General features: G+C 55.2%; 1 protein-coding gene across 1 annotated transcript in view; it reads right to left on the reverse strand.

The window, feature by feature from the left end:
* UPK3A (uroplakin 3A) overlaps window positions 1–8,086 on the reverse strand; it is an 8,519-nt gene extending 433 nt beyond the window's left edge. The window contains exons 1-4 of the mRNA XM_012659779.1: window positions 8,035–8,086; window positions 6,928–7,083; window positions 5,524–5,803; window positions 4,016–4,098 (exon numbers count right to left, since the gene is read on the reverse strand). Coding sequence (XP_012515233.1) covers window positions 4,016–4,098; window positions 5,524–5,803; window positions 6,928–7,083; window positions 8,035–8,086 — 571 coding nt within the window. The remainder of the gene's footprint in view (window positions 1–4,015; window positions 4,099–5,523; window positions 5,804–6,927; window positions 7,084–8,034) is intronic.
* Window positions 8,087–12,999: the final 4,913 nt, after the last annotated feature.

Genomic DNA, 12,999 nt, shown 5'->3' on the forward strand with positions numbered 1-12,999 from the left:
GTGCCGAGGAAAGGAACAGATGCCAGAAGACAGGGCTGCGGCCACAGAGGGACTTTCCAGTGAGTTTGCCCCTTGCCTCCTTGGCTGTCCCTCCATCCCTGCCCAGATGCTAACGGGGCTGTGTCCATCGCCTTCTCTGTCCCCTCGGCCCTTGGCCTTTCGTGATCTCAGCCAGACCCAGGGCTGTGACCTGACTAGCAAGGCAAGGCTAACGGATTCAGCTGGCTTTTCAAAAACAAAAACCAAAAACAGTATCCTTAATAGACACAGACAGCAAAAGAAAGATCAAAGATACCGGCTCCCCGCATCCTTATCTCGTAGGATGACGCGGAATAAAAGGGGCCAGACCCACGGCATGAGCAGCGGGACACCCCGAGGCAGAGCCCCTGCAGCTGTGCCCCAAGGGGAGGGTGAGGCAGGAGCCTCAGACCTCACCAGGGCCCGGGGCCAAGACAAACTGTCTTGTGGCAGCCTCCAGGGAGGATGGGAGGCTGGGGACAGGGCCTTGAGGCAGCAACTCACAAACCTGTGTTCTGGGAGGACCGCGGGGTGTTCTGACTCGGATCAGCTGCGGGGAACCCAGCCTACGTGGCTCTGTGGAGCAACAGTGCAGCTGCCCCTCCGATACCTCCAGCGCTGCTGTCTGCAGCCCCTTCCTCCCCCTGAGCTCTGGGACCGGATATGCCATTGCCCACTACTCAGCTCTATACCATACACCATAAGCAGCTCACGTTTAACTAACCCCAGATTCTCGATTTCCTCCAACTGCTGGTCGCCATTTTGGCTGAGGGCACTGCCACACACAGTGGCCCTGGCCCCAAACCCAGAAGTCAAACCGATTCCCTTCTCCCTCCTCCCCCACAGCCAATCTGTCAGCAAGTTCTTCAGTGTCCTGCCCTGCAGCTCCGCCCACCATGGTGTCTGTGTTGCCATGGGTCATGTTTGACCCACTCAGTCCTTGTCGTCTGGCTGGACTGGGAGCTCACTGAGGACCAGGAGGGGCCAGCTCTTCCCCGTAGTCCAGGGAAAGTCCTCAGGGAAAGTCACGGAGGAACCCAGGCGTGCACGGCCTTGGAAACGAACCCTTTCCACCAGCCCATTTTACAGATGCGGAGATCGAGACTTCGGGGGCACGGCTCAAGCAACTCACATATTTGGATGCAGCTCTCACCTCTGTGGCCTTCACTGAAAATTAGTCCCCTGCCCTTACCTTCTAGAAAAATAATCCAAGCCCTCAATATGATATCAACTCATTCATCCATTCACCTTCTCAGTCATTCATTCTGCAAACTGCTATTAAACTCGAACTCTCGGGAAGATTTTATTAAAGAGTTTTCCTGCAGTTGGCAACACACCCGGTTTCACCGTCCATCAGGGCGTGAACAGGCCAGGCGGGAAGAGGCTGCCGCCGGGGTGGTGCTCAGCTCAGTCCTGGAGCTTGGTGGAATACACCTCAGCCCTGTCCAGGGGCGGCCCCCGGTTCACGGACGTGTAGGAAGGCTCCGAGGTCCCCAGCGATTTGGGGACAGCCTCCTGAGTGATCTGGGAGTCGTGCGTCGTTTCCCCGTCAGAACTCCCCATGTCCCTGGCCAACGGGATGGAGAGAGCCAGGATTAGACGGCAGAGCAAACCCAAACTGCTAGAGCTGGTTGTGGCCTTAAGGCTTAGACATTGCTTTTACAGACAGTTGTCTCAGGCATTCATTCAGTCAACCAATCTTTCTGGCACTTACCCTGGGCCAGGCCCTGGGAATAAAGAAAATGTCACCCTCTTGAAACTATGTGAACAGTTTATAGATCTTACTGTGAGCTGGACAATTTGAGGCCATTGTCCCATGTCCCCAAACAGCCAAGATTGTACGAGGAGACAGACCACAATAGACAATGACCACACGGAATGGACAGGCACAGGCGGGAGCCGCAGGAAGGCTTCCTGGAAGAGGAGGCAGCTAGTCTGGTCCTAAAGGAGAAGTGTCAGGGGCAGAGGGAAGCACGCGGGTGAGGTCAGCAGGTGTGAGGCAGGCAGGGCTGAAGAGTGTCTGGGGAAAAGTGGGAAGGTCGCTGCAACTGCAGCCAGATCAAGGTGGAGGCATCAGGAGGGATAAAGGGAAGAGCAGGCCGAATTCAGAGTACAGGGCCTGGGATGCCAGATCAGGACACTGCCCAAAGGAAGGGAAGGACATAAGCGTGTTCTGACTGCTCCCAGGTCCAATCAGGTAAAGTCTTTTGGTAGCTAACGTCATCTACTATTTGTGTTTTTTTTTTTTTGAGACAGAGTCTCACTGTGTTGCCCCGGCTAGAGTGCCGTGGCGTCAGCCTAGCTCACAGCAACCTCAAACTCCTGGGCTCAAGCGATCCTCCTGCCTCAGCCTCCCGAGTAGCTGGGACTACAGGCATGCGCCACCATGCCCGGCTAATTTTTTCTATATATTTTTAGTTGTCCGATTAATTTCTTTCTATTTTTAGTAGAGACGGGGTCTCGCTCTTGCTCAGGCTGGTCTCGAACTCCTGAGCTCAAACAATCTGCCCGCCTCGGCCTCCCAGAGAGCTAGGATTACAGGCGTGAGCCACCGCGCCCGGCCCGAATATTTTTAAATTATAAACTGACTCAAGTCTTCTGGTGAGATGGATGGGAAGCAGAGTACAAACAACTAAAATAAAGACAAGACACAGGGCCCTGATCTAACGGGGCCAGGGGCACTGTGGCTCTTGCTCTTTGGGGCTGATGTCACCCTTCTGGAGCTACACGAACACTTTATGGGTCCTGCTACAGCCACCTGTGTGGCTGCTGTCCTGTGCAGGTCCCCCAAGTCCCCATCCTGCAGATCACTCACTGCACTCACGGGACACTGAGCCCGTCTAGGGACATGCAGAATCCAGGCTCAAGGCCAGCCTGGTCCCGAGGTGCACACTGTCCCAAGACTGGCCCTTAGGTCCTCCAAGAGAGCGGGGCCTGGTGCTTCTGCCTGGGTTCCCCAAAGGAACCCTGCTGGGCGGCCCAGCGAGAACTCTTCTCCCAGCTTCTCAGGTGAGGAAACTAAGGACCCGAGGGGCTCACACGGGAGTGAGGACCCTCGGTCCCAAGGGTCCCAAGGCTGTTTCGGCAACACCACGATTCCTGGGAATGCCACGGGAGGGGAGGGCATTCCCAGGGAGTGAGGGAGTGAGGATGGGAGGCGTCCCCCTGCCATACACTGTCACACTCATGCTGACGCACACCCCACGCCACACACTCATTCTCACGTGCACTCACACACTGCTTTACCCCACCCACCAGCGTGCGACCCCAGGCAACCTTTCGGAATCTGCAGGTGAAATGCTCAGCTCCGTGCTGGCCCATCCTACCAGGCAGTCTTGGGGGCCTAGCTGTGGCGGGAGGGGAGTCCTGAGTTAGGATCTTATACAGTCAAAATTCTAAGTCCCTCATGCGGCCCCTGACATTCAGTAGACATGATTCTGTGTGCCTAAACCTCGGATCTCTGCTGAGAACTGCAGATGGTGTCTGGAAAGGAACAGGGCAGGACCCTGGGCCGCTCTGCTGCCCTCCCAGCCCTTGCTCCATCAAGAAAGCCATCCCGGTGCCACGGAGAAGAGGCGGGGTGGGGAGGGTGTGTGGTTCTCTTGCTGACTCCTCTGTCTTAGTCTCAGGCCCCTGGAACCATCTCACTTGGTCATAGAGGTCCAAGCTATGTACCCCTGGAGGCCGACACATCTGAGGGTTGGAAAGGCCGCTCGCTGGCTTTGACTTCAGTTACACCTGCCACCCGGCCCAAACCCCACAAAGTCCTCCACCGGGATCTGTTTCAACACCTGGCCCTCCAGGGCTGAAGCAAGGAAGGAGGAAGTTCCAGGTTAAACTACTTTAAGGTGCCTTTTACTCATGGCCCCAGAGGGCTGCCCGAACCCGGGAAGGCATTCCTGCTCAGAGACAGCGTGAGCGCCGGAGAGACAGCATGAACACCGTTCTCACGGCCCCGCCTGGCCCTTGAGGATCCCCCCAGTCCCAAAACACTCACGCCACTTGGTGCGGATGGGGTCCGACCACAGGGTCTGGTCCTGTACCAAGCCCGTGGACATATTGACGAGGACGTACTTGAACCTGGAAAGAGATGGAGCGAGGGTCATTCCATCCTTCCTGCGAGCCCCAGCCACAGGGAGGTGGGAGGTGTAGGATGGCCTGGTGGCGGGACGCAGCAGGGGACCTTCCAGGAGATGGAAAGGTAGACAGCCACTGGGTGGGCTCTGGGCAACAGGACAGTGCTGCATCATGGCCACACATGACCCCCTGGGCCCTTCCCCAGTTTAGATGCCGCCTCCACCACGAAGCCTCCAGAGACAGCGCCCTCTTCTAGGTGCTCCCTGTAGGAGGCCCCTCTGTTTCATGTAGCATATTTGCTGTCTATTAATGCATTTGTCCTCCTGGCATTTCTGCCTTCCACTGCTCCAAGCCTGGTTCTCGGCATCTCGAACGGAACTTTAAAAAAATAACCTGGAATAATATTCATCACCAACCTTGCTGCCCTTAGACAAGAGCTACATTTTAAGTGCAGAAAAGAAGATCCGGCAATACAGCACAAAACATCTACAGCCTGCTTAAGGTCTCATACACCGTCGGTTTAAAGTGATGGATGTTCTGAGGACTAAGAAGTTTACAGCCTGCAGTTTAACACTTTAAAAAAATTAAAACTCTTAAAATCTCTTTTAAAAGAGTGTTTTGCTTAATCCTGTACTTCTCTCTATTTCAAGATGAGAATTCCAGAGGCTGGGCTGTCCTCTAGGCAGGATGGGCTTGTAGATGAAGTGAGAGAGGGCTGCCTTTCAGGTCGAGGAGGAGAGAGAGCTTTCCCTTTGTTAAAAACACGGTCAGAGGTAAGGGGTTGGGGAGGGAGCAGGGACCTTGTCCTGCAGGGAGCAGGGACCTTGTCCTAGTGGCTGAGACCCAGGGAAGGGTGAGCCTTCCCTGGGGCCGGTGGGCAATGGTCAGAGCCCCAAAAGGGTCTGGGATGCTGCACAGACCCCACCCTAGGCATCTCCATGGTAACCGGAGCAGGTGTATCTCGAGGCTTTGGCACCAGGCACTCTAAGCCCTGAGCTCATACAGAGAAGATGCTCTGGAAATGAATCAGGGACGTGCTGGGGTGGGGTGGGCAGTGGAAGGGCTGGAAGGAGGAAGGACAGAGCCGAGGATGAGGTTGTGGGTGGAAAGGCCTTCGACGGGCTCTAGCTCATGCTGAGCCACAGCTTTCTCTAGGCAGCCTTCCCCCTCTGGACCAGTTTCCCTCCCTGTGAATTGAAAGGGTCTGGCTGGGTGACCTCCACACATGTGATGGGCGAGGACCAGATGCATCCCGTATGGGGCCCAGTGCAAAATGAAAATTGGGCTCCTCACAGTCGCACGCCCCGGAAGCCGGCCCTGCCTGGGACCTGGGAAAGTCCCAGCACTTAAGCTCCCAAGACATGCAGCTGCTCCCGCCTTGCCCCCACTGCCTGCTCCCCACTCTCTCCCACAGCCACTCACACCCACCTGTACTCCGTGGCCCCCGACAGGGGTGCGTTGCAAAGGCCCTGGAAGTTAGGGTCCCACAGGCAGGTCGAGTTGGCACCCACCCTGACCAGGTATGCATCCAGGATCTGCGAGGCCTGGGACACATCCCCAACGGCATCCAGGCTGGGCAGGTCACTGCAGGGGCTGAGGTCAAAGGCCGCAGCTTTGTAGGGGCCTGTCCTCCCGCCCTCCGTTTGCTGGAACGTGGAGCTCAGTGGGGTCTTGGTGCCGTCCTGCACGGAGGCGTTCCTGGAGCCGGCTGCAGAGGCAGTGCCAGGAGTGAGGTTTCTGGCTACTCCAGCATCACTCGCTCAGTCATTCATCAAACACCCCTGAGCGTCCTCTCTGCCCCAGCCCTGTGCTGGGCACTGGGGTCACAGGCACCGGGCAAGCTCAGTCTCTCAGTCTGTTCTCCCAGCGCAATGGGGGAGATGGACGGCGGTCACCTCCCTTGCTTCGGGCGCTGTCTGGGTCTCCCACTGCCGCATTCCTGTAATCCCCCACCCCAACGGACCTGTGTCGCCTCGTTGCTGAAAGCCCTGGATTCTCTCTGCTGCAAAACGGGAAAGGAGGGTCACATGGTGCAGGGGAAATAGCGTGGAGGACGATAGACCTATGTCGGGTCCCAGGTCTGGCCCCACTAGATGGGTGATCTTGGACAACTCGCTCCACCTCTCTGGACTCAACTTCTCTTCCGTGAAGTGGGAAAGGACTACCCTGCAATGCCCACAGATTGGGCACAGGTAGGCGGTCACTAAATGTTTGCTGAAAGAATAATGACACTGAATGAGCTGTTGTAAACAGCTGGTTGCTAGAAAAGTAAAAGTCGTCACTGGGCTCTTTCTCTCGGAAGCCTGGTATCCCCACCAGTGGAGGGGTGAAGGGCTGGGCCGCGCGAGCAGGTCTGAGCAGGTCTGAATGCTTGCCTCCGCCTCACAAACACTGAGCTTGAACCACCCTGGGAAGCCTCGGGAAGGACTTGGGCTTGAGGACCAGAGAGCCGAGGGCTCACTCTCCAGCTCTGGGAGCTCCAGTGCGTATCCACCTCTCTGATCCCAGGTTCCCTGCTCTGTAAGGGGGGTTGGTAAGAGCTACCGTGCAGATATTAGCTCTAGGGTGTGCACAGCGCCTGATATGATGTAGGTGCTCTGTGATTGGCGCTGTTATTATTTCCCCACTAGACTGGATGCCCTTCTAGGGTAAGGGCTGTGACCACAGCAGCCAGCCCAGGGCTGGCCCAGAGTGGATGCCAGAGCATGTTGGTAAAGAGAATGGGGCAGTTTAATTAAACTACTACAAGGACGGAGCATCCCTCTATCTGCCTCCTCCCTGTGGAGAGGTCAAAGCCGCTTTTGGAGCCGTCAAGGGGAGCAGGACCCTTACCCGAGTCGACCAGGACGTAGAGGTGGATCTCATAGGAGCCGGTGAGGGCCTCCGAGCTATCAAACATGCAGAGAGGCTTTTCCAAGGCCACGGTGGTGAGTGTGGGGTTGTTTGTGGCGAAGGTCACACTGGCCAGTTGGGGCTGGAGGTTCACAGCTGGAGGAGGCAATGAGGACAGGAGCTGCCCTGGCAGAACTGCCCATGCCCATGGGCACCCTCTGCCCCCCCATCTGCATGCAGTTACTGAGCACCTGCTGTGTGCCAGGCTCTGGGCTTCGCCCTCCCCAAGGGCCACCTCATGAACTTGTCTCAGACACAGGCAGTGCCCCTGCCCCCGACCTGATCATCCTGGCCAGACACCGGGCAGTCGGGTCAAACCGCTGGTCAAACTGCTGCCCTCTCCCCCTGCAGACGTTCAGTCGCCGAGAACCCCATTGCCCCTCCTAAGCGTTTCTCCACCCCACTGGCCCAGCCCCCCTCCATCCCACCCTCTTCACCTGGACCCTAGTAACAGGCCCCCTCTGCTCTCCCACATGCAAATCTGTCCCCGTCACTCCCCTGCTGGGGCCCTTCCGTAGCCCTCACCGCCCTCTGACAGTCCAGCCTCTACGGAAAGGCAGCAAGGTCCTGAAGTTCTGGGCTCTGCCTTGGCCGGGTTCCCAGCCCCACCCCTCCACAGGCTCCAGGGCACTGATGGAGGGGCAGTTCCCAGGATAGGCCATGCTGCCTCCCACCTCATGGACGTGCCCACGCGGGTCCTCACCGGAATGTCCCTCCGTCTCCCCCAGTTCGGACATTACCGTGAGTCTGGGTCTGGTCTCTTCTCTGGTGTCCCGCAGCCCCCTGGGTATTGGTCTCTCACAACACCCACAGCAGGGCTGTATCCAACCGTGAGCCCTCAGATTCCCACCAGAGGAAGCTCATTACTGTTGGCTATTGCTACTATTAATAATAAAATGTTTCAGACCACGGACGCTCAAAATAATAATAATAATAATAATAAAATGTGGGTCCCCATGCCAGGAATCAGGGTTCAGGCGGCGCATGCCCCAGGACACAGCTGCCCGCCCTCCCTGGGCACAGCCCCCTCCTCTCATCCCCTCCTACCCGAGCCAAACCGCAGGCAGCCGAGGGCCAGCAGCGCCCAGAGCGGAGGCATGGCCCGGGAGGAGCCGCGGGAGCGCGGGGCGGGCGGTCCAGCGGGCGAGCGGACACCTGGCCTCTCTTGCCTGCACCTGCCCGCCCTGGGCACTCCTCGGCCCCGCCCCCGCCCGCGCCGGCCAATCCGCGGCCTCCTCGCCGGCTATTTGCATACGGCCCCGCCCCGGGCTCCCCTGACCCACACGCTGCCCCTGGGCGCAAATCCGACCTGGCAGACCTTCCCAAGCCCTCCCCAAAGAGCCTACTGTGTGCTGAGGCCAGCGTGGCGCTTTCACAGCGTCTCCCACCTAATGAGATCTTGGGGGCAAGGCACCCTCTCTTGGAGCCTCAGTTTCCAAACCGTAAAATGGGGACACCAGTTCCTACAACTATTTAGGGAGCCCCTACCATGTGCCAGACACTCACTGGGCTCTTGTGAAACAAAACGGGTTAACCAGTAAAAGTGCCATTGTGGGAAAATGAAGTCCTGGGCCTGGGAGCTGTTGGAAGACCTGCAGCGTGACCCTTTCCGTTCACAGGTGCAAGGCCAAGGCCTGGGGAGGCCGGGCAGGGCAGGGACTCACCAGGCCGCACGTGGGCTCCCTGGAAACGCCGAGGCTGGTGGAACCCAGGAGTCCTGCTGCCTAGCCCAGGGCTGCTTCAAAAGGGATGGAGCAGGCTTTCAGCACCTGCCTCCTGAGGGGGCGCTTGAAAACAGGAATGGGCTCATCACCTGGACTAGAGGGCTCTTTCCGGCCTCAGGAATCTGTGCACACCTCCCAGTGCACCTCAAATAAATTTTACATTGAAGAAATAGAAGTAAGTCAACAAGGATGGGGAAAAACCAAAATTGAAAACCAACAGAAACCAATGAATCTGTGCATGACACTGATGACATAACCCCACCTGCAGAAGAGAAAAGAAAAAAAATGCACCTGAGTAACTATGAAACTAGGCCTTCTGTGGAACTGGCCGTGCCCCCTTGGTGGAGGAAACCCCAAGGACAAAGAGACCTGTAATAGAAACCCGGACCTCACTAGTGGGGTTATTGGCAGTAGGGAGGGAGAGCAGTTCTGAAGCAATGCCCCCAGGACTGCTGTTGCCAAGACCCAGGTTCTCGCTATAGGATGAGGCAGAGATTTGGAATGAAGGAAGAAAAATTCTGTTTTTTTTGTTGTTTGAGGCAGAGTCTCACTCTGTCTCCCAGGCTAGAGTGCAGTGGTGAGACCCATAGCTCATGGCTGCCTTTAATTCCTGGGCTCAAGCTACCCTCCCACCTCAGCCTCCTGAGTAGCTAGGACTACAGGCACATGCCACCACACGTAATCTTAAAATTTTTTGTCTTGCTATGTTGCCCAGGCTGGTCTTGGATTCCTGGCCTCAAGCAAGACTTCCACCTCGGCCTCCCAAAGTGCTGGGATTACAGGAATGAGGCACCATGCCTGGCATTTTGTTTTTATTTTTAATTAGTTATGAAAAAAACCCAACATCCCACCTCTGTCTACTGACAGAGCCTGGGAGCAGTAACAGCCCAGTTGCAAAGAGGACGGAACCACCCTGAGAGGCTGAACATCATGCTCCTGAGGCGCCAGGACCCCAGAGAGATGGCTGACTCCAGAGCTGGGACAGGGAAAGTCAGAGGAGCCTGACACATTTCATGTCTTACCATGCTGGAACGTGAAGAGCGGCTCGAAGGATGCTGGGAACATGTCGGAGGAGCTGGCACGGAGCAGTTTGCAGTGGCTCCCCGTGGCCACGTCTGGGAACGTTGGAGTACAAAAAAAATAATGGAAGTAACACATTCAGCCCCTTGAGGAAAATACAAATCCATGAGTCACTATTGGTACTTTAGAGATGTTTTATTATTTATTTATTTTTTGAGACAGACTCTCACTCTGTTGCCCGGGCTAGAGTGCCGTGGCATCAGCCTAGCTCACGGCAACTTCAAACTGCTGGGCTCAAGCAATCTTTCTGCCTTAGCCTCCCGAGTAGCTGGGACTACAGGCATATGCCACCACGCCTGGCTAATTTTTTCTATATATTTTTAATTGTCCAGCTAATTTCTTTCTATTTTTTCAGTAGAGACAGAGGTCTTGCTCTTGCTCAGGCTGGTCTCGAACTCCTGACCTTGAGCGATCCTCCCGCCTCGGCCTCCCAGAGTGCTAGGATTACAGCCATGAGCCACCACGTCCAGCCTAGAGATGTTTTAAAAGAGAGGAAAGGACAATTCTTTATAAAAGAAGACCACCAACTAATACATATCGAAGTAATTACAAAGTAAAAGTCCCCATTTGACAAGTACCATGGTAATCGCTGATGCATGAAAGAATCATCTCAGAGGATGCTAACACCATAGGGTGGGAGACTTTTAGGGAACAAGGTGTGCAGAAATCTGAAGACACCAACTTAACCAAATGATAAAACCGAACGTCCTCAGTAACAGGACAAGCTGACTTCATGTGCTTCCTGGTGTCATGGCACTGCGAAGGGCTCACCGTCATCTCTGCAGTGTCCTGCCCAAAATGTTTGACCTCAATCTAATCCACAGGACACAAGCAGACAGATCCAAATTGAGGGACTGTCTGCAGACCAGCTGGCCCGGTGATCTGAAAGTGTCCATGTCATGAAAGACAAAAGCAAAAATGAAACCAAGCAAAAGGCTGACAACTGTTGTATAATAGAATGAAGGACATAAAAGAGATGGAACAATTAACTGCACTGGGTGACTTTTGATGAATTCTTGGATAAAAAGAAGCAACCTGTAACGAACACTATTGTAGTTAGTTTGACAATGAGGGAAAGTAGAATTACGGAGTGTGTATGAGATGATAATATTGATTCAAGGTTAAATTGCTTGGCCACGTAAAAGGAACGGGTGCTGGAGTAACGTGGGTGAAGTGTCACAGTTTCTGAAACTAACAAGTGTCTAGAACGACAAAGGAAGAAAGCGAATGTAGCCTCGTGTTAGCGGTTGGTAGATAAATGCGGGTATTCGTTGTACTGTGCTTGAAATGTTTCTGCAGGTTTGAAATTTTTCATTGCAGAATTGTTGAGGGAGAAGATTTTGTGCTCTGCCACGAACGCACTGCTTGCCTTCTCTGAGCCTCAGTTTTCACTCTGTAAAATGGGGGGGCAGTTTGAGGGCCTCTCGGGAGCAGGTGAGCAGATCTTTATCTTCAGCACACAGAAAATGCCCCAGAGATAAGGAACTTCTGACCTGGGTGGGGTTTTAGTCCAAGAATTTTTATAGACTGACATTTCTTGTCCAGCGATTGCTTGTGAACCTGGAGTTTATCAGAGGCGAGCAGGGGTGATCTCGAAGGCTCAGCCCAGAATCACTTGTGAGAGAGACTAGGCTCAGGAACCTGTTGTTTTCTCCAAGATGCTGTGGTTTCTTACAAAAAAAAAACCAGACACTAAAATACCTCTCATCTCTTGCTTTATCCAAATATGGAGTGAACATTCAAGGGAAAATGTTAAAACAATAATCTGTAAAGGCCCAAAAATGTTTGCACAAAAGAAAAAAACTTTGGATTTATAAACAAGTCTCCACTTCAAAGATCGCTGACTTTGGTTTGGCACGTTCCGAAGAGGGGGAAGCACGGGAGAAATGAGTCACTGTGGCAGATTCGATTGGGAGAGACCAATGCTAGTGTCCGTGGAGGGGAAACGGGTGAGAGGCCTGCCACCTGCCACTGTCCCCGCTGCTCCACGTGGACATTCCAAAAAGTGTTTTGCAAAAATTTTGTTTAAATTTCCCCTTTTTGAGCAGGCGACTTCCAGGGTGCTGAGCTTCAGTCTGCCTTTGGGTCCGTTTGTATACCTGGATCCATCGGACCGTCCTCCCGAACCCTGGCCTGGCAGACGTGCTCCACGGGAGGCTGAGAAGCAGGAAGTTCTGTGACATGAAAGGTTAATAAAGCCCGGCCCTTCACAGGCCTCCTCTGAATTTGAAACATGAGGAGTTCATGGGCTGGAAATGCTTGACCCAGAAACGTCTCTCCCAGCGCCAGACAGGCCGGATGCAGCTGGTTCCCACACTCCCTTCTTTACAAGTCGGAGAAGTAGCCGGAGACCCCCACTGCCGCGAGCGCCTGCTTCGGTGTTGGTGAACATCTGCTCCGGGTGTCCTGGAAGCCAAGCTTGTCTACGCTTTGAGAGTCAGTCCCTTTGAAACAACACGAAATGAGACCGGATGCAAGCGAAGAATCCCAAGTCCCCACTCGGGCGCTCGCCCACCTGCACCTGCTCTGCGACAGCGAGGCTGCGTCGCTCTGAGAGGCCCCCACCTGTCCCCCAAGCTCCAGACCCGCGTTTCCAGCCGCCTGTCCTGCGGAACGTGCCCTCCTTGGTGGCCCTGGAGGGGCTCCTTCAGCTCCGGCTCTGATTCTCACTGGGGCAGTCCTGACTACCCTCCAAAGCCTCGTTATTTTTCAGTAAAATGGGGATACGCAAGGGGGCCCTTGCAGAGGCGGGGCACGAGGTGCGCTGTGGCTGGAGTGCGGGCAGCGTCTGGGCGTCCACAGCCCTCAGGTCGTCACCCTCTGCCCGGGCCCTGCGGGCGTGTCCTGGCTCCTCCCGGCCATCTCCTCCCTCTCAGGCCTCCCTCATAGAATCCGAACTTTCTCAACACATATTAGTTGGGTGCCTGCTATGTGCTGGGCACGCGGGTCTCCCCGGTGACTCTGGAATCTGTCTCTTCCTTTCCAGTCCTGCCATCACTGCCCGGCACGTTGTATCCATGTCCTGGGGAAGCTGTCACAGATACAGGCTGGGCGGCTCAGACAACAGACATCTCTGTTCTCACAACTCCGGAGGCCGCAAGTCCCAGGTCAAGGTGTGAGCAGGGTTGGTTTTCCCGAGGCCTCTCTCCTGGGAGCGCAGATGCTGTCGTCTCCCTCTGTCCGCACGTGGCTTTCCCTCTGTGTTTGT

Source organism: Propithecus coquereli, unplaced genomic scaffold (assembly GCF_000956105.1).
Source record: "Propithecus coquereli isolate 6110/MARCELLA unplaced genomic scaffold, Pcoq_1.0 Scaffold633, whole genome shotgun sequence".
NCBI lineage: Eukaryota > Metazoa > Chordata > Mammalia > Primates > Indriidae > Propithecus > Propithecus coquereli.